Source organism: Taudactylus pleione, unplaced genomic scaffold, assembly GCF_031769625.1.
Source record: "Taudactylus pleione unplaced genomic scaffold, aTauple2 ptg001339l, whole genome shotgun sequence".
Taxonomy (NCBI): domain Eukaryota; kingdom Metazoa; phylum Chordata; class Amphibia; order Anura; family Myobatrachidae; genus Taudactylus; species Taudactylus pleione.
In genome coordinates this window covers 2,883,380-2,904,411 of record NW_028285739.1, presented here as the reverse complement: position 1 = coordinate 2,904,411, position 21,032 = coordinate 2,883,380, and the positions used below count along the sequence as shown (strand labels likewise).

At 45.7% G+C, this 21,032-nt stretch overlaps 1 protein-coding gene across 5 annotated transcripts in view; it reads left to right on the top strand.

The window, feature by feature from the left end:
• The window catches only part of CENPC (centromere protein C), a 250,358-nt gene that overhangs the window by 169,963 nt on the left and 59,363 nt on the right, over window positions 1-21,032 (top strand). For all 5 annotated transcript variants that reach the window (XM_088463308.1, XM_088463309.1, XM_088463307.1 and 2 more), the window contains 4 exons: window positions 7,260-7,325; window positions 9,578-9,652; window positions 16,437-16,496; window positions 16,592-16,666. In XM_088463308.1, the coding sequence (XP_088319434.1) occupies window positions 7,260-7,325; window positions 9,578-9,652; window positions 16,437-16,496; window positions 16,592-16,666 (276 nt within the window). The remainder of the gene's footprint in view (window positions 1-7,259; window positions 7,326-9,577; window positions 9,653-16,436; window positions 16,497-16,591; window positions 16,667-21,032) is intronic.

Genomic DNA, 21,032 nt, shown 5'->3' with positions numbered 1-21,032 from the left:
CCTTTGCCTTTTTGCAGAATCATGTCTGGTTAATCAATTGGAAGAAATCTTCCCTCGTACCTTCACAAAGAATGGTTCATCTGGGGGCTCTCCTAGATTCTGATGTTCAAAGACTCTTCCTAACAGCGGACAAGATCTCCATACTGCAACATGTGTGCAGACTACTCCACAGACGCCGAGTGTCCATTCACTCAGCAATGCAGGTACTGGAATCCATGATCTCAACCTTCAACATGGTGGAGTATGCCCAATTCCACTCAAGACCTCTGCAACTCCTGATTCTCTCCAGGTGGAATGGATTGCCTCATCGATTAAAGTCCCAAACTATGTTTCTCTCTCCAAAGGTTCGTCTGTCCTTCTCATGGTGGTTACAGACATCTCACCTAACCAGAGGACGCCCCTTCTGGGTCCCGGACTGGGTGATCCCGACGACTGATGACAGTCTCTGATTGGGGCATGGTCACTGGGCCATACTTCTTCCAGGGCCGCTGGACATCGGTCCAGACAGCTCTACCAATCAAAGTGTTGGAACTCCGAGTAGTATACAAAGTCCTCACTCTGGCACAACATATTCTTCAGGGACGACCTGTAGAGGTACAGTCCGACAATGCCACTGCAGTAGCCTACCTTAATCACCAAGGAGGCACTCGAAGTTGGGCAGCCATGTCAGAAGTGGTTCACATTCTCACATGGGCAGAAAAAAAATAAAAAATCTTCCGGCAATCTCAGCAGTGTTCATTCCCGGAATTCTGATTTGGGAAGCGGACGACTTCAACTGTCACGATGTACAGGACGGGGAATGGTCTGTCCACCCAGAAGGGTTTCAACTCCTTGTGGACAAGGGGGCCTACCAGAGGTGGACCTCATGGCCTCTCGACACAATTACAAGCTGATTGTGTACGGATCAAGAACAAGGGATGCTGCGGCAGCCTTTGTTGACGCATTGTCCATAAAGTGGACCTTTCGGTTGGCGTTCCTGTTTCCTTCAGTCTCCCTCCTTCCTCGAGTCCTTCGGAAGTTCAAACAAGACAGAGCCACTGTCCTTCTGGTGGCTCCAGCGTGGGCCAGAGGACATTGGTACTCACACCTTAAGAGCCTCTCCAACGATGCTCCTCTTCTGCTGCCTCAATGATCGGATCTGTTATCTCAAGGTCCTTGTCTACACCCAGACTTAGGTTGTCTGTCTTTGACAGTGTGGCTCTTGAGACATCCCTCTTAAAATCTAAGGGATTTTCTCGAGCTGTAGTACAGACTATGCTCAAAGCGCATAAACCGGCTTATGCCCAGATCTATCTCAGAGTGTGGCATACTTACTGCTAGTGGCGTAACGCCTGAAGTTATGATCCGCATATTTTTAGGGTCTCGAGTCTGCCTTCCTTCAGGCTGGACTGGACCTTGAAATTTTCCTGGCCTAACTTAAAGTTCATGTATCTGCTTTGTATATCTGGTTCCAAAGCAAAATTGATACACTACCGGATGTGCACACCTTTCTACAGGGTGTTCTCCGCATTCAACCTCCCTTTGTCCCTCCTGTGGCTCCTTGGGATTTGTCTGTAGTTCTTCAGGCTCTGCAGGACCCTCCGTTTGAACCCCTGAGGGCATTTCCTCTGCCCGTAGGGTGTCAGACTTGGGGGCACTGTCGTGTCTTTTCCCATTTCTGATTTTTCATCCAGATAGGGCGGTTCTTCCTACTCGCCCTGGTTTTTTATCCCAAGGTGGTCTCTCAATTCCATATCAATAAGGAAATTGTAGTCCCGGCCTTCTGTTCACCCGGCCTTTTGGCTGGGGAGGCTTCCTTGGATGTGGTCCGTGCCCTCAAGATCTACGTGGACTGTACCTGTTCTTTTAGGAAAACAGATTCCCTATTTGTCCTCTATGGATTCCACAAGAAGGGCTGGCCAGCTAACAAATATACCCTAGCCTTATTGATTTGCATGGCTATCTCACAGGCTTACTTGCAGACGGGTCTCCCTGTGCCAGCTACAGTTAATCAGTGTTCGCAAATACGCGCTATAGTGCGTATTTTACCCGCTATCGGGCACCGGGGACCCACTTTTCTAAAGTGTCCGGGTCCCCGGGGATGCGCTATGCTGTGGCCAATCCCTGACAGGTGGCTGCAGCATAGCGCTTCCCCCTGCAGTAACAGACACAACGCTGTCTGTTAGAGCAGCCAGTGAGAGTCAGATAGACTCTCATTGGCTGCTGCTGTGTAAAGCCGTGCTGGGATCAAGTGTCTGATCCCAGCATCGGCACAGCATCGGTGTACGGCGCTGGGACAGTGTGTTTGTTCCAAGCGCCGGGTAAGCTACTGCGGCGGGTACCTGGTGAAAGGACCGCCTGGTCCCTTCCACCAGTGTCGGAGGGAGTAGCTTGGCTCTGGGGGCGAGTTAAGCGGAGCTCGCTGTCCGGAAGCCAAGTAGCGGCGGTCGGCGGCGGTTATTTGGCACTGGCTCGCGGTCCAGCAGCCAATAGGAGGCAGAAGCGACGCGCTGAGCGGGAAACTTCAGTACCGACGGCGGAGGGGAGGAGAGAAGACCTCCCGAAGAGCAGCGCAGCAACAGTTCCGGCGGCTGCGCAAGAAGCCAGAAGACGGCGTGATCAAGAGGGAAGAAAGGAAGAGGCGGCGCCGCGGGCCAACGCACAGAAGTATGAAGCTGAGGACCGAAGAGAACTGCGGGGGTGGGAAGAAAAAGAGCTATCAAAGATCCCCCCCGCAGCCTCTTCCACCATGCGGGTAGGCGGCCTTGGGCCACCATTATTTACCCTTCCCTAGACCACCAGGGTTGTCGGGTACTAGGCCCGTGGCATAAGTTCAGGCCATAGGCCTGTTGGTATATAGGTGGGCACAAGGCCCAGGCTACATAGGGGCATTAGGCCCAAATTAAGGTATTTGCCCCACAAATAGGTGAGTGACCTGGGCATTAGGCCCAGGTCACTGAGGGGCAATGCATAGGGGTCAACTACTGGGGGCCCTGCAGAGGGGGGATGACTACGGGGGGCCCTGCAGAGGGGGGATTACTACTGGGGCCACTGCAGAGGGGGGATGACTACTGGGAGGCCCTGCAGAGGGGGGATGACTACTGGGGGCCCTGCAGAGGGGGGATGACTACTGGGGGCAATTCACAGAGGGTGATGACTACTAGGTGTAATGCATAGGGGGATTACTACTGGGGGCAATGCATAGGCGGACTACTGCTAATGGCAATGCATAGGGGGTCATCTACTGGAGGCAATGCATAGGGGGACTAAAGGGCATTAATGTGCAGCATAATGTGTAAAGGCTGGCGATGGCTGTGTGGCATCATTTGTAAGGGGCATTAATGTGCGGCCTAATGTTTAAAGATCGGCATGGCTGTGTGGCAAAATGTGTAAAGACTAGGCATTACTGCATGGCATAATGTGTAAAGAGCATTAATGTGCGGCATAATGTGTAAAGGCCGGGCATGTCTGTGTGGCATCATTTGTAAGAGGTTAGGGAGGTCTGAGAGTTATATAGAGAGCTCTAAAGCCTAAATTATGATGGGACCCAGAAACGGTCAGGAAGGACCCCATTTTTTTAAAGTGGAGTATTTTGTCAATCACCGCGATCACTGGTTAATGCTCATTCCACTCACTCTGTGGGACCTTCGTGGGCAGCTCGATGTGGCGCCTAGGCTGAACAACTTTGTAAGGCGGCCACGTGGTCTTCTGTCCACACCTTTCTGAGGTTCTATGCTTTTGCCTCTCAGGATTCTTCATATGGGCACCGGTTACTACTGTGAGCTCAGGAGTGTCCCCACCCTTGAATACTGCTATGGGACATTCCCATGGTATCCCTGTGGATTCCTATGGACCCTGAAGAAGAAAATTAGAGTTATGGTAAAACTTGCATTTGTTAACTCTTTCTTCGAAGTTCATAGGGTCCACAGGGCGCCCGCCCTGACGCCCCTGGCTTCTCTGGGTTGGTTTTCCTGGTCACCGGTCTCTGTCTCCATCTCCCTTGTGTGAGAGTGTGTTTCTTCTGTGTACCAGTCTTCCTTCTCTCCTGTCCTCCTCCTGTCATTGGCTTGCTAACTAACTGAAGGGCCTCTGGCTTGGGGGCAGGGTATAGGAGGAAGGACCAGTGCATCCTGGGAGTTAACAGCTTTAACTGTCTGGTGTATGGTCCTAACCTCCACCTAAATCCCATGGTATCCCTGTAGACCCTATGGACTTCTTAGAAAGAGAGTTAACCAAGGTAAGTTTTACCATAACTCTTAATTTTTTTTTCTCCTTTTTCAGATAGTGTTTTCTCTCCACTCTTTTAAGAACAGGCGACTGGGAGTTCACAGTCTCTGTACTGCAGGGATTGTCCTCCTGATTTTTGTTCTGTTTTTAAGTTTACTTCTAGTCTTATGCCTTTATTTTTCCCTTTTCATTTTTATCCTTGTGGATCACTGGAATACTGTGTATAGCATGTCTTGTGAAGAGCCTAGGTGAAAATCTAATTTTAGTTGACCACTGTCAAGTGTCACATATCAAATTAATCAGCACAGTCTACTTGTGCGTCCTACGGCACATCGCATTGCAATTTAGACACATTTTTAGCAAAAAAGATGCCCAACACTAGCAGAGTTGCACTGGACCTGGCGGCTCACGCCAGGCAAGTCGCGCTGTGTGGCATATTAAGGTTACATGTATGAGGACACATCTGCATGAGTTAATGAGGTTACTGGTCCAACCTGTCTAGCGGGCCTATTCTTTATCGATAAATGGCCCGGTAACCATGCGGAAACACTACTTTACCCATATTTTAGTTACCGGGCCATTCATCATCAGGGGTCCCAAATGGACCACTTGATATTCAGCAAACTCCAAAAACTGAAAGTTTTCGGAGTTTACCTGCGAGAACAAGAGCTATCTTCAGATGGCTCTTGTTCTTGGATCCCCGCTCCTTCCTATGGGAAGGAGTTGCGGGGATGCGAAGAGTGATCCGAGCAGATCTCTCAGTGCCTTCTCACTACCTCTCTGGCTGGTTTGCGCATGCGTGACCTTTGGTCACACATGCATAGCCGCGCCGACGTGGAGTAGGTAAGCAACGCAGCTACTTCTGTAGCTGCGATACTAACCAAAGGGACAGCTGCTTTTAGGAGCAACTGTCCCCGCTCCGAAGCAATGATGAATTGCTCTGGTACAAAGTTTCCCCCGCTGCGAGTTGGATACTGCAATATCCCTCGCAGCGAGATCATTATTTAATCTTCGGTGGCCATATGGCCTCCAATGATGAATAGGCCCAAAGGTAAAGTCTGATGAAGCAATTTGCACCAAACCCTACTATGCCCAACTACAGATGTGTACACATACACGTAGCCTCCTTGCGCGTTAAACAGCCCTTCTAAACGCGCCATGTTGTGGCGTGACTCAGTAGATCCGACCTTCAAATGCATATTATTCGCACAGGGGTGGAATAGCTAGTACAAGCAGCTTCTGCTGATTAAAGTGATATGCAGCATGCCTATGTTCTCTGTGCGTTTGCGGGTGTATCTGCATGCAAAACGCTACGTTACAGTGTTACAGCCGCTGACACTGTAACGTAGTGTTACATATGCAGATACACCCGCAGACGCATACATATTTTAATCAGTAGCTGCTGCTTGTGCTAGCTATCTGCATCACACTGCGATTAAGACACATTTGAAGGTAAAACATTGCACGAAAGATGCTCATCGCTACAGAGTCACACAGAGCTCCCACGTAAAGTATGTTGCCTCTTGTAGCGCATGGAGGATAGATGTATGTGGACACAATTTGTATTTTGCAGATGCTTAGAACTTTTCTAATTTTTCAAACTGTTATAGGAAATATAGTAACAACAACTGTCCACAAATGATTTCTTTCTGATGGAGTATTTAATATGGTTCAGAGATCAGATTTAGAATATCATAGGCTTGCTGAAGGTAACCATGCAGAAGACTTGGGGTGATGAGCATATGCTCTTGAGTTTTTGAGGTCTGGCAGAAGGTGCCTTTTCTGACTGGACTGTTCTCTGTTTCAAAATGCTAGAATGACAAAGTATGTGGTGCCATTTACAGTGTAGGATGAAACACGTCTGCTATATTAACATGTTAAAGGCATGTTATGAGATTTTTTTTAATTGATAGCTGCCATTTGATGATTACTGATAGAGCAACCAGGTATAGAAGCAATACCTGAGCACCTGTCTGTTGATGTAGAGTGCCCTAACAGGGAGTAGCTGGAGTCAGTGGTGTTGTCCTCGAAAACATAGTTCAGTAGGAATCCAGGCTGGACTTTACATGATGCACCTCATAGAATCTTGTGAGCATATGTCATGGCAACCTGCATACTGAGATACTAAAGCAGTTAAGTTATACAGTACATGGTGGAGCAAATTGCTTTACCTATGTCTTTTGTAGGCATATTACTATATAATGGCATGTGAAAGGACAGTTGGATCTGAAGTTTTGATACATTATGTACACTTTTTTTTTTTTTGTGCCAGGATTACTTGGATGATATTGTTAGATTTAGTTTAGGGGGGCATCCACTACACGATTTTAGAAGGCGATTTAACGATAACGACGTTGTTATCGTTCAATCATTTAAAATTGTTTATAAATCATGCAGTGTTTGGTCATTAACGATCAACGATGCGCGCTCCCGCTGGTCGTTTGATCGTGTTGTCAGTCGACTGAACATGCAGTTTAATTTCATTTGATCTATTAAAGATAGTTTGCAAATCGTTTGCAAATCGTTCAGACTGAAAGATAAAATTTCAAGGGAAAAAATCAAGGGAAAATCGTTTAGAGATTGGACAGGGAGTAGATCGTCTAGTGGATGTGCCCCATAAGACGTGAAGATTGTATAGTACATATTGGCCAGGGATCAGGGAAGATTTGGAACAGATGGGCTTGTCTGACAATTAGGATATACAACTTCTGGGCACATTTGGTGTAGATACAATGCAATCTGGCTGTTTGGCCTGTTTTTGAGAAGTCCAGATTGGTGCATAATTTCATGAAATTGGACAACACTGTCTGATCAGTGGTAAGGTCAAATGACTGAATGCAATGGAACCCAAGTAGTGCTGTTGTCTAATCATATCACACCCATATTATTTCACATAACATTTAAATTCAAGCTGCATTTTGATAATTTTCGCCCATTTTTGATGGGATACTGTGGTGTTAGAAACATGTTAATGTAACTCAACTCACATTAAGTTGTTTAAATAAGACCTAATGTAATAGTGATAACTATTTTCTAATTTTGTTAAATTTTAGGAGGTGGAAAAAATACCCTAGAAAAGAAAAAAAAGACACAAAAGACTAAACACCTTGAATCGACAGGTAGGTATTTTTTTTCTGTTGGTTCTGTTATTGTTTGAGATTTAATACCCTTTAATTTTAGTTACAGTATGATGATCTTTTGGAACTTATTGCTACTGTTTCAATTCTAAACAGTTTGTTTTACAGTATAGATAATTTATTAACCAATAATACTAATTTAGAAATTCCAATGTCCAGTCTAGGCTAGTTAGCATTGTCTAATTTTATGTGTCAGTGATGCAGAAATGTATTTAGTACTTGCAAGTCATTACAGTTTCTGTATATGGGTCATGCTCATTCCATCAGACAGACCATATACTGTCAGATAAGTGGTCTGTAGTCTGTCTGATGATGAGTATATCCACTGTGACATCCAAGAAGGAGAACTACTGATGTGTCCTCAAACTATTCCTGCAATCGCGCCAAACAGTCCTTCTCGCGCACCAGGTACCATGTGACTCTGCTTCTGCCAGGTGTCTTTTTCGCATCTTTTCCGCTCGACTGTGTGTCTTGGGCACAACACGATGCGTTAAAACTGGTTAATTAACTGCACTGGTTATTTTATATGCAAAACTTGTAGGGTGAATTGTCCAGTAAATGAATGGTTAAGAGAATTCTCCTATTTAAGGTGGTGTTTGTAGAAGATACAACATAAAAACTATTTTGAGACATGTGCCATCATTATTATTATGTATACTTTTAAAATACGTTTGGCTTAAATATTAAAGGAATAGTTAGAACTTTACAACCAAAAACAGGAGAGGTGTAGAAATTACCAGTGAACACACAATGGGCTTGATTCAATTCAATGCGAATTGAATAGCGCTGGAAAGGAGCTCCCAGAGCTATTCAATTCAGAGTGCTGTTTAGGATTTCTTCTCACTCCTCTCCTGAGGTGCGAGCAGAAATCCGATAAAACTACAGGCACGATGCCGTTTTTCTGCTCTTAGCGCAGCGGAAACAGCATCGCGCCGGGCAGTTTAATCAGAGAATGCCCTTTCTCGCAACTAAACACCATGTTTAAGGTGCGAGAATGGGCATTCCCCAACAAAACAGAGCTCTGAATTGAATAGCTCCGGGAGCTCCTTCCCGGCGCTATTTAATTCGCATTAAATTGAATCGAACCCAATGCTAGCAAATGAACAGACAATTCCAGTAAATTAATGATATGACTTGCATCAATAAAACATAGTCAATAGATCTAATCTAAAATTGTATGCACCAAAATTTAAGATTACTGTATTAAACCTGAACATGTTCATTCACTGATTGATTTACCCTATATCTGTATTCTGCTACGGTGCAGAATTCAGATTCAGGGGTCTATTTACTAAGCAGTGTTAGGAGTGAACAGGTGGCAGCCAATCCGCTCCTAACTGCCATCTCACAGGCTGTGTTTGAAAAATCACAGTTGGGAGCTAATTGGCTGGCACCTTATCACTTTTCACTCTGTCTCCTAAAGGCACACATCCACTAGACGATTGAACGATAACGTGATCGATAGGTCTCGTAGTTCTTACCACATAATTTAAGTTACACCCACATTGCAACCTATATATTACCCAAGTAGTATCACAATTTATAAAGCTTCCAATTTTTTGTAGCTGTTCCCCTGGTAAGGTTGATACTGTCAAGGTTTTATTTATAGCATGGGTGGTAGCCACGATAGACAATCTGTAGTGGTTACTTTTTCAACAACGACTGGCTTAATAAAGTTCGGGGCAAGAATAGTTTTCTATTAACTATTTTTCTTGAAAATAATACTAGGATTAGTTGGAAGATGGTCTGTCAGAACTGGATCACATTTCAAAATATGATAGTTGTCATTAATAATCCGTTTAATCTCACTTGATTGTTTATTACATGTAGATATAAAAGCCATATCTATCGACTTTGACGATTCTAATTTAGTTTTTGGAATAAATAGACTACTTCTATCAATGATTAGAACCTCACTAAAAGTTTTATCTAATATATGTTTAGGATAACCCCGGGTTGAGAAGGAATCCAACATGGTGGTTCTTTCTATCCCATTGTGTTAGATTCCACAGATGATCCTACACTACATATACTACAAGAACTAGAGTTGGAAAATGAAAACAGGTGATTCCCCAGGAAAAACACAAAAAAATATTTAACTTAAAAAAAGACTTTAAACTTGAGCAAGATTTTTTTCCCTATTAGCTTTAAAAGTAGTAGTATTGAAAGTTTTTACAAGACCACATTAGAGGATTTTAGGACATTATGTACAACTTTTTCCTTTATTATTTTAGAACCCTACGATGAAGAGAACATGGATAATTTTGCTATTCTCTCAGCTTCAGATACTCAAAGTAAAGCACTTGTTGGTATGTTGCTTAGTTCTTGTTTTTTGTTTGTGATATTTGTAGATACAGTATGTCATCCCATGTTAACTAGAATGTTCTGATTGTATGTGCCACAGTGCCAGTGTATAGCTGAGAAACCACACTGCTAAACCACTATCCACTAATTGATGCCATAATAAGACTTTGTAGATTGAAACTGAGATATGTGTTCCCTCCTTTTCCTTTCATTGTAAGAACCCTAAAGAAGATTAAAAGTGAAGTCAGATATGGAGATAACATACAAACTCCACATAGAATAGCCATGACTGGAATTTGAACTCATGATCTCAGTTCTGGGAAGCAGTGTTGCTAACCAAAGAGCATTCATAATTGAAGAATAAGGATTTATTCTTCAGGGTCCATAGGGCTCCACAGGGAGACATTGGGGTGTAGGTAGGACCTGGAGGACCAGACACAAACAGCAAAGCTTTTCAATCCCAGGATCCTCCGGTTCTTCCTTCTATACTCCGCCCACAGCCTGAGGGCACTTCAGTTTCGTTGGTATCCAGCAGGAGCTGGACCACCCTTATAACAGAGGGCTGCATTAAGCAGCCCAAGCTTTAATTTTATGATTTAATTTACTTTCTATTTTTTACTAATTGGACAAGCAGCACCAGACTGTTCTCCGGACATCTGTGCTGCCGCCCCATAACCCCTCCATGGCGCCGTGACACCAAGCCTGTGCTAAGTACTCAAGGCGGGGCTCCGAGGGGGACTAGCTAGCAGGCTCCCGGACCCCAGACTGCAGCCCAGAATCCAGGGGACAGGTAAGGCGGAACCACATTCGTGGTGACCCGTGGTTTAGTGCAGTCTTGCCTCCGGTCACAGGAGACAAACCGGAGGTGCTGATGTGGACACTGGCTTGCCCACTATTCCACTATACCACCGGAGCATAATTATACTGGCGCAGAGGCACATGAGGACCCGGTTCGTCAGCCAGGGAAAAAGGCTCTCTCCCTGCAACCCCTCCCCCAGCTCAGGGAGCCTTTCCACTGCGGTGTTGGTGTTCCCTGAGCTGCTCCTCCCTCACCCTGCGCCCCCTCAGAGACGCACAGCAGCCATTTTCTGCAAGCAGGTCTCTGGGAAATGCTGGGTCCAGTCTCACTGTATACCTCTCCCACGGCCAAGGTTATACAGCGCTAGATCCTACCAGCGACTGCGGTCTGTGTAGTTGATTTAGTGCCCATTGCAGACAAGACTGTTTTTTTTCTGCGTTTGTATGTGACTTGTGCTAGCACTAATCTCTATTTTCTATACTGTCAATTTATAACTGTCCCTTTATTCTGCTATACCCTGACATATGTAGGGGGTTCTTTGTGCCTGACTTTTTCTATATAATTGTGAGGACTGTTGCATACTATATAGCGCAGTTGCACACTACATTGTGCCATATATAGTGCTTTTGCACACTACATATTACACATACTGCATGGTGTTCACTCCACTGTATTATACTGTGAATTCTATATTCTTGTGGCTATGTCTGGCAGAGGCAAGAATAACAAGCAACCTGAGGCTGCTGCCCCTACTCTGTTGTCATTAAAGTCCTCTTCAGTAGGCTTAGCACCAGAGGACTTCATCCAGGATGGTCTTTGTACTAATTGCTACACAGCCCCTCAGCCCCGGGGTCTCTCCCTTAGGACCCACCTTGGGGGGCTTTTTCACAGATGCTGGCAAAACTTACGGACCACATAGCAGTCCCCGTGGTAACTCCCCCTGTGGGATGGCCACAGCAAGTAATCCCTGTAAATCCTGTGCCTCCCCCATGGGTAGATGTAGTGTCTACCTCAGTACAGAGTTTGGCAGATACCTCCTATGGTCTTTCAGCAATGCTGCAAAAGGAAAAGCCTTCCCCTACTAAATCTAGTAAACGTGCTCTGTTATTTTCACAGTCCACTTCGTTATCTGATTCTAATATATTATCTGGGGAAGCAGAAGACGCAGACCTCTCTCACTTTGACTCTGTCTCAGGAGAAGAGGAGCCACCTTCTAAACTAAATATACCTGCTCTAGTGAGAGCTAAAAAATCTATCTTACAAATAGAGGATGAACCTGCTCCTAAGAAAAAGAATTCTTTAAACGACAAAAGATGGTTTTACCAGAGTTCCCTCAATCGGATCAGCTATCTGATCACATGAATGAAGCATGGAATATGCCTGGTAAGAGGCATCAAATTCCAAAATTGTTCAGTTTCTTTTACCTTCTTCCAGCTGCTGATTGCACTACCTGGGAAGTTCCCCCAACAGTGGTTTCTCATGTAACATGTCAGGTTAAAAATGCTACATTACCCTTTCATACTGCAATCTCCTTGAATGAGACTACAGCTAAACGTATAGAAGTTTGTCAAAAATCCATTTACTCTCTTACAGGAGCTATTACTCGTCCTGCTAGGGATACGGCCTGGGTGGCAAAAGCCATTGATAGTTGGCCAGAGGACCTATAGGAGACATTTCCCCAGCTGCTTCAAGGGAACAACTATCCTTCATATCTCACATTAGGGATACAGCCTCCTACTTAGGTGAAGGAGCTATGGATTCGGCTCTCCTGGCCTCCACGATATCTACCACTGCTGTAGTGACCCGGCGTATTGTTTGGCTCCGTTTCTGGTAAGCAGATTCGGATTCAAAACTGGCTCTGGAGTCTCTGCCTTATTCGGGAGACATCCTATTTGGTCCAGAGCTAGATAAAATTGTGACTACTTTGGCGGCTTCCAAGACGGCATTCCTGTTCTCTACATATAATATAAAACCTAGGACGTCATCCTTTCGGTCCTTTCACCCTCAAGGCAAAGCCAAGGGTGAATCCATTCCAAAGCAGCAGACATCGGCCAAGGCTTCCAAGCCTGGGGCCAAGCAAGCCTGGACTACTAGACATTCACCTGACAAGCATGCAGCCTGACCGGGCGGTACTCTCCATGGGGGCTCCCAGGGTGGGAGGACGACTTCTTAATTTGCCCAGGTTTGGCATCAAACCACGTCAGATGCCTGGATAAGAGATTTGTTCTCCCACGGATACACCCTGTCCTTCCTGAGGCGACACCCCCAACTGTTCTTTTGCACAGGACCTCTAGCGGACTCGACCAAGACCCTGCTGCTCCAAAAAGTCATTCAGTCCTTACTGAATTCAGGAGTAATCATTCGGTTCTCCTCCTCACAACGGGGCAAGGGTTATTATTCTACCCTTTTCTTAGTTCAGAAGCCCAATATGTCTCATCGGCCTATCCTCAAATCTCTGAACAAGTTTATCAGGGTGCCCAGGTTTCATATGGAAACCCTCCGCTCTATTATCCTAGCAGCGCCTATGTACCTATAGCGCCTTCTCATCAACAATATCTCCGGTTTGCTACACTGCAGCAACATTTCCGAATTCAGGCTCTGTCGTTTGGCCTCTCAACGGCCCCTCGTTTATGGCAGTTATGGCAGCTTCTCTTCATCGTCAAGGGATCAGATTGCTCCCATACTTTGATGATCTCTTGCTGTTGGCCAGCTCCCCAGAGACTCTTCACTGCCATCTGCAGGTAACCATTGCCTTTCTACAAATGCATGGTTGGCTGATTAAATGGAAAAAGTTTCCCTAACACCCTCTCAAAGAGTGGTACATTTGGGAGCTCTCCTGGACTCTCGAGTTCAGAGAATCTTCGGTGGACAAGATTTCAGCACTGCAGCACAGACTATGCAGGCTGATCCATAATCGCCGAGTGTCGATTCACTCTGCAATACAGGCCTTGGGATCAATGGTGCACCTTCGACATGGTGAAATTTGCCCAGTTTCACTCCAGGCCCCTACAACACCTAATCCTCTCAAGGTGGAACAGGCTACCCCATCTGCTCAGATCCCAGACAATGAGCCTCTCCCTAGAGGTTCGCCTGTCCCTAGCCTGGTGGTTTCTGTCTTTTTGAACAAGGGTTGTCCCTTTTAGATCCCGGACTGGGCTCTCCTCACTATGAACGCAAGCCTCCGTGGGTGGGGTGCAGTAACCAGCCAGCACTCCTTCCAGGGCCGATGGTCCCATGTGGAGGCAGTGTTGCCAATCAACATCCTGTAACTTCGAGCCGTCTACAGAGCTCCCACTTTGACTCAGAGTATTCTAAAAAAAAACACAAAAAAAAACAGGCCAGTACAAGTACAGTTTGACAACGCCATGGCTGTGAACTACCTCATTCACCAAGGGCAAGGGGGCATTCGAAGTCAGTCCGATATGATGGAAGTATCCCGCATTCTCACATGGGCCGAACGCAATCTCCCAGCCATCTCCACAGTGTTCATTCCGGGGATTCTCATATGGGAAGCGGATTTCCTCAGCTGTCACGATGTGCATGCAGGAGAATGGCCTCTACATCCAGAAGTCTTTCAGCTGGTGGACAAATGGGGTCTTCCAGAAGTGGATCTCATGGCCTCAAGACACAACAACAAACTTCCAGTTTATGGAGCCAGAACAATGGACCCCGACGCAGCCTTCATAGATGCCTTGTCGGTGACATGGACCTTCCAGTTGGCATATCTCTTCCTTCCAATATCCCTGCGTGCTTCGGAAGTTCAGACAGGAGGGGGGCGGGGCACAGTTCGATACCTCCGGCTTGGCCCAGACGTCATTGGTACTCCGATCTTCAAAGGCTCTCCATAGATGTTCCTCTTCAACTTCCTCTACGAGTAGACCTATTGTCTCAGGGTCCATGCCTACATTCGGACCTAGCCCATCGGGCTCTTGAGATATTCCTCCTAACAGCTAAGGGTGTCTCCAGCTCTGTGGTCCAGACCCCGCTCAGAGCACGTAAACCGGCCTCGGCCAGGATTTACCACAGAATATGGCATACATATTTCCAATGGTGTTCTCCAAGAAACTATGACCCTCAAGTATTTAAGGTCTTTAAGGTTTCTTGAATTCTAGCCTTTCTTAAAGCTGGACTGGATCTAGGCCTCCGCCTAGCATCTCTCAAAGTGCAGGTCTCTGTTTTGTCAATGTTTTCAGCACAGAATTGCTCCTATGCCACACCTTCATGCAAGGTTATTCATGCAACCTTATTCACACCTTCATGCAAGGTTCTACGTATGCAACCTCCCTTTGTCACTCCTGTGGCTCCATGGGATTTGTCAGTAGTGCTCAAAGCACTTCACGAACCTCCATTTGAACTCCTGGAATCATGGATGGCAAATGGCTCACTGCGAAGACTGGCTATAGCGTCTGCCTTGGTATCAGATTTAGTGGCGCTTTCGTGTCGCTCCCCATTTTTAATATTTCATAAGGACAGGGTTGTTCTTCGACCACACACAGGTTTCCTTCCCAAGGTGGTTTCTCGCTTCCACCTAAATGAGAAAATTGTGGTTCCGGCTTTTACTTCGCCAGACCTCTCGGCAAGTGAGGCCTCTTTGGATGTGGTCCGTGGTCTGAAGATCTACGTGGACCGTACTACTTCCATCAGGAAATCAGACTCCCTCTTTGTCCTATATGGATTCCACAAGAAGGGATGGCCAGCTAACAAACAGACTCTGGCCAAATGGATTCACACGACCATCTCACAGGCCTGTCCTTCCTGTACCGACTACAGTATCTGCTCATTCTACCCGCTCTGTGGATCCCTCGTGGGCAGCCCGGCGTAGCGCCTCAGCTGAACAGCTATGCAAGGCGGCTACCTGCTCTTCTGTTCACACCTTTCTTAGGTTTTATGCCTTCAATACATTTGCCTCTCAGGATGCTTCCTTCGGGCGTAGGGTTCTTCTCTCAGCTCAGGAGCATTGCTTCCCTTGAACAACTGCTTTGGGACATCCCAAATGTCTCCCTGTGGAGCCCTATGGACCCTGAAGAAGAAAAGGAGAGTTGGTGTCCGGTCCTCCAGGTCCCACTTACACCCCAATGTCTCCCTGTGGACCCTATGGACTTCGACGAAAGAGAATTAATGAAGGTAAGTTTTACCATAACTCTTATTTTCTTAAATAAAGTAATTGTTTCTGTAAGCATGGAAGAATCTAGTATGCTATAAACTATATAAAACATTTATAGTCACAAATCCAAGTTAATAAAGGCACCAAATTAGCTGTTATACATCATATACTTCAGTACAAAGTGGATTATTATATAAAAGATTATTTACATATGATTTTAAGAGTTTCTTTCAGTCAGCCGAAAGCATTTCCTTTAAAGAAAGCAGCAGTGGATGGTCATTGTTTCACATTTTTTAGAAACCTCTTCCTTATATAATTTCGTCAAAAGATATTCAGTTTGCAAAGAGGATTCTTCAAGACGTACATTAAATATTTTTTTTCATTATTTTCTGAACTCGATAGGTTTTTTGAATACCCTATAATTGGGTTTATTCTCTACACCAGGGCTGCTATGGAGTCTGAAAAATAACCAAATTAGATTTAGTTAATTTAATTTCTTTCAAGCACTTAGTGGCAGCTCCAAATTTTTACTTCCATTTTTCTGTTAGGATATTTTTTATGGGCAGCTTGGAATACAAAGAATAGAAGGAAGAGATGCCAACTTTTTCCATCCTCTACTTTGCTAAACAAGAATTAACCCATGTGTTACGGCTGCCATAAAGAAATGAAATTATCAGGCAAACCTAAGTTGCTGATTATTTGTACATTATATATGGTTTTGTTCTGTGGAAAAAATGTTCCAACTTAATATCTGTGACTTTTTTTTTCTAACCGTTCAAATGCAGTACTGTATTGAACTTTAGCATTGGTATTTATGTATCATATTCCACACACACAAATGACATTCCTGGTAATTATAATATTTCATATTTGTGTGAATTCTCAGGAGATGAAAATGGTACTATAAAGAAGAAAATAAATACGAATGTACAGTGTGCAGTAGCAGGTAATGTCTTTCTTTTTCTAGTAGTTTTCTTCTTTACAGTTTTAAATACATTACAAATTAATTTCAGATTTTAATATTGGTTATAACTATTTCAGATGCTTGTGAAGAAGATATATTGAATGTCATTCCTATTGTTTGGGATCCAGATTCAAAAAGTGATGCAGTTGTTGGTATGTTGCTAACTTTGTTTATTTCATATGTATAAATACAAAATATATTAATCACTTAAAACTAATTTAAACATTCCAATTACAGGGTATAAATTATTTGCTCACAGAGCTGTTGCAAGGTTTATAGACACCCTAGGGAAAGCTTCACCTTACTGCCCCTGCTCCCCATAATACTGCCCTCCTATCCATATACATAAAAACTCCACATGCTTTTCGACCAGCTACTGGGAATAAGGTATTGTGGACAATGGGCACCGTTGTTGGACATTTCAGTTATTTTTACTTTGTTTCACAGACCCTAATTTGAGGGCAGCTAATAAACACTATTGTCACACAGCGGACTGTGATGTTCAGTGTGAAGTTTGCTGCAGCTCCCGATCAGTGGGATGCCATCTTGATAGGAGGTCCATGTGGCCGTGCTAGTATGCCCTCTAGCAAGCTCTAGACATGTGACCAATGCCAGAGCTGCTCTTGTTAGGTAGACTTTTTAAACCTGTCTGTTTTGTCATTCCTTGACAGAACTTTGTATTTTTTCTTTAGGCAGCTTATCCCCTGGCTAACTGGATTCTTAGTGTCTCCAGTCTTCTTGTGTGGTTTCAGATCAGACCACCTGCTCTTATGCTATTCGCTAATGCTAATTGCGGGAGGCGTGGCCACGCCCCCTTCAAAAAATAAACATGATAAAAACAATTATTTCAGAGCTGGGGAGGGCTGCGCTGTGTGCCCCTCAGCCCGGTGCACAGCCAATGGGGGGCGTGATCGCTCCCCCGTAGGCATAGGAGACTGCTCTGGCTGCTGGCATAACCCATTTCCGTACTAGTTGTTGGAAAATGTCTGGGTGAAGAGCCCATTCTCCGGGATGGAAGTCCTGGCGACTGAGATAGTCTGCCTCCCAATTGTCCACTTCCGGAATGAACACTGCTGAGATCGCCACCACGTGGATTTCTGCCCGTTGACGAATGCGATTTACCTCGTGCATGGCCATGCGACTGGGAGTCCCACCTTGACGATTTATGCATGCGACAGCTGTGGCGTTGTTTGCATACGAACTGGCTGACCGGCTAACAGAGAAACTGATTCCAGAATGGCCTGGAAAATCGCCCTGAGTTCCAGCACGTTGATCGGTAGACTCGACTCGTCCAGACCAATGGCCCTGGCAGTGATAGTCCTGAACCATAGCATGCGTTGTCAGAATTATCCAATTCCAAAAGCTGAACTGGCGACCTGCAGTGAGGTGGTCGAGCTGAATCCACCAGAGAAGGGAGATTTGTATCTGAGGTGACAGTATTACCAGGTGGTACATATGAATATGTGAACCGGACCACTGAGTCAGGAGATTAAACTGAAAAGGACGAGAATTAAATCTTCTGAACTGAAGAGCCTCGAAAGCTGCCACCATCTTCCCTAAAAGACTAATGCAAAGATGAATGGACACCCGCTTCGGCTTTAGAACCAGGAAGACCAGCTGACGAATAGCCTGATCCTTGTCCACCGGAAGGAAGACCCTTAAAGCAGCCATATCCATGATCATTCCCAGAAATTAGAGGCGTTGAGATGGAATCAGACTGGACTTCTGAAAGTTGATTATCCATCCGTGATGGATAAGGAGCTGGTGTGTTAAAGCTACATGTTCGTTGAGAATCTGAACAGATGGAGCTTTGATGAGGAGATTGTCCAGATACGGAACAATTGTGACCCCCAATGATCTGAGTTGAGCGTTTACCACCGACAATACCTTGGTAAAGATCCGAGGTGCCGACGTCAGACCGAACGGCAGAGTCTGAAACTGATAATGTTTCTCTCTGACAGCAGATCGAAGAAAAGCCTGATGTGGTTTCCAAATTAGGACATGAAGATAAGCATCCTTGATGTCCATGGATGCTAGGAACTCCCCCTGTTCCAAACCTGCAATCACCTAGTGAAGACTCCATCTTGAATCGGTAAAACGGCAGTTAATGATTTCAGATTCAAAATAGGCCTGACGGAGCCGTCTGGTTCAGAACTACAAAGAGATTGGAGTAGAAACCTAGACAACGCTGGTGGTCTGGAACAGGTATAAGAACTTCGGAATCCACAAGACCTGTGGTGGAAAACCGATGTGGAGGGGGTTCTGCAAATTCTAGTTTGTACCCCAGAGACACCAGATTGCGAATTCAAACGGATGAACTGGTCATCCCTGAATCGCGAAAAGGCAAGTCCCTACCCACATCATTCGGAAGGTTTTTCGGCAGGTTTTGGATCAGGACGACTGGTCGAACCAGACTGTCGACCTCAGCCTCCACGGGTAGCTGAGGAGGCACCACGTGTAAGTCCCCAAACGGAATGAGGGGCCCAAAGGAAAGACCAGCCGGAGGGCGACGTGGAGCTGGAGCAGTGGATGGCAAAAAAGTAGACTTACCCCCTATAGCCTGGGAGATCCATTTGTCCAATTCAGGTCCAAAAAGAATATCACTAGTAAAAGGGAGTCCCTCCACAGCTCTTTTGTAGTCTTCATCCGCTTGCCAAGACTTTAGACAGAGAACCCTGCGAGCCGCTATGGCTGACTCTTTAGATCCTGGAACCGACATGACCAATTCCTTAGACACTTCTCAAGGTATACAGCAGATTCACGAATGTGTTCGGCTATAATGATAAGTTCGGATCTTGACACTCCTGAATCAAGTCCACTGACCAGCTCCTCCGCCCATCTTTCCACAGCTTTGTTGACCCAGGAGCCAACCAAAGCCAGTCTAAGCAACACACCTGCTGCTGAGTATATGGATTTTAAGGAGGTTTCCATTTTACGGTCGGAACTATCCTTAAGGGCTGTGGCCGCAGGTACAGGCAACGTGACCTTCTTGTAAAGTCGTGAGACTGACGTATCTACCGGAGGAAGAGCTTCCTATTTTTTAGTGACCGATTTTGGAAACTAGTATATGGACAAAAACCACTTGGGTATCTGAAATTTCTTGTCAGGATGCTGCCAAGCTGTAGACAACTGTGTATTTTATTCCTGTGAAAAAGGAAAGAAAATAGTAGACCTTTGTTTTGTTCCAAATAAGGATGCATCAGGAGATTCCATGGACACCTCGTCTGGAATCTTCAAGACGTGTCAAACCGCCAGGATAAGGTCCTCCACTCCCTGGACGCCCAAATCAAAGGTCTGTTGGTGAAGATCGTTAATGTCTGAAAAAGTCTCCAACTCATCTTCCTCCTCCTCTTCAGAAAGTGGCTCTGCGTCATAGTCGTCAGACTGGAGGACCGCCGGGAGAAACCTTTTCTTCTTAGATGGTCGAGCAGACGCACTGACCCTGGAAGAGGAAGGAGAAGAACCCATGCATTGAGCCAAGCCCTCCACAGAATGGGCTAGATCTCTCGCCCAACTTGGCTCTCAGTCGAACCCAAAACAGGGGCCTGGTTCCTAGCCGCTTCCCTCTCTCGCCTAGGGGCTGCATCCGAAGAGGGTCCTGCAACAACTGGTAGCCCTGAAATACAGGAATCACAGAGCGTGCCTGAGGTAGCTTTGCATTACATTTAGAGCAAACAAACACCTTTTGTGATGCTTTAGCAGCTGCCCCTCTACCTGTCATGATGCTGTACAGACACACACACAGACAGAACAGAGGAACCACTGGGTACAGAGGGAGAGGGGTCACTATCTCCCACCCCAATGTAAATTCCCCTTTCACTCAGCAGAAGACACCCCAGTGTACTCACGACCTCTTGATAGGGAGAGTCCTGGGATGCTATAGCCACAGCTTTATCTGCTGTGGGAGATTATACAGAAGGCTGTTTTTCTCTTGTTAAGCGTCTGTGGTCTATAAAATGGCGTTCCCCGCCGAGTTTAATAAAAGGCTTCCCCCAGGTACAGCCGCACTGGCCACTGATGCTAGTAGCCTTGCGCTGTCGCGATCAGCGCTGCCAACAGTTTCCCCTCTGCACCCTCTCCCTGAGTGAAAAAAACACTGCCCTGGAAAAAACCTCAACACGCACAAGTGCAGATGCACTGTACAGTAGATTCCATACACAGAGCCTGCCAAGCTCAGCAACAGCAGTGCTGTATATCTCTGTCAGAGAAAACTGGAAGGGCTGAGGGAGAGAAAGGGGGGGACGACTCTCTATATTAGTGTTGTCGAGTCCCCTGATGCGTCCATGTTGCAAGCTGACAGATGCAGCTATCTGTTAGCCTGTCCTCAATGCATGTGGGAAGCTATAAAATGAAAATAAATTGAAAATAAAAGTAAGATATTAAGTTTGGGTAGAGCTCAGCCCCAAATGACCGGCTCCCTCAGGCACGATTCTAAAACTGGGGCTTCTGGGGGATAGAGGGGGAGGAGTCACTCACACTTATACATTTAAAGTGCCAGCTCCACTCATCCACCCGTCT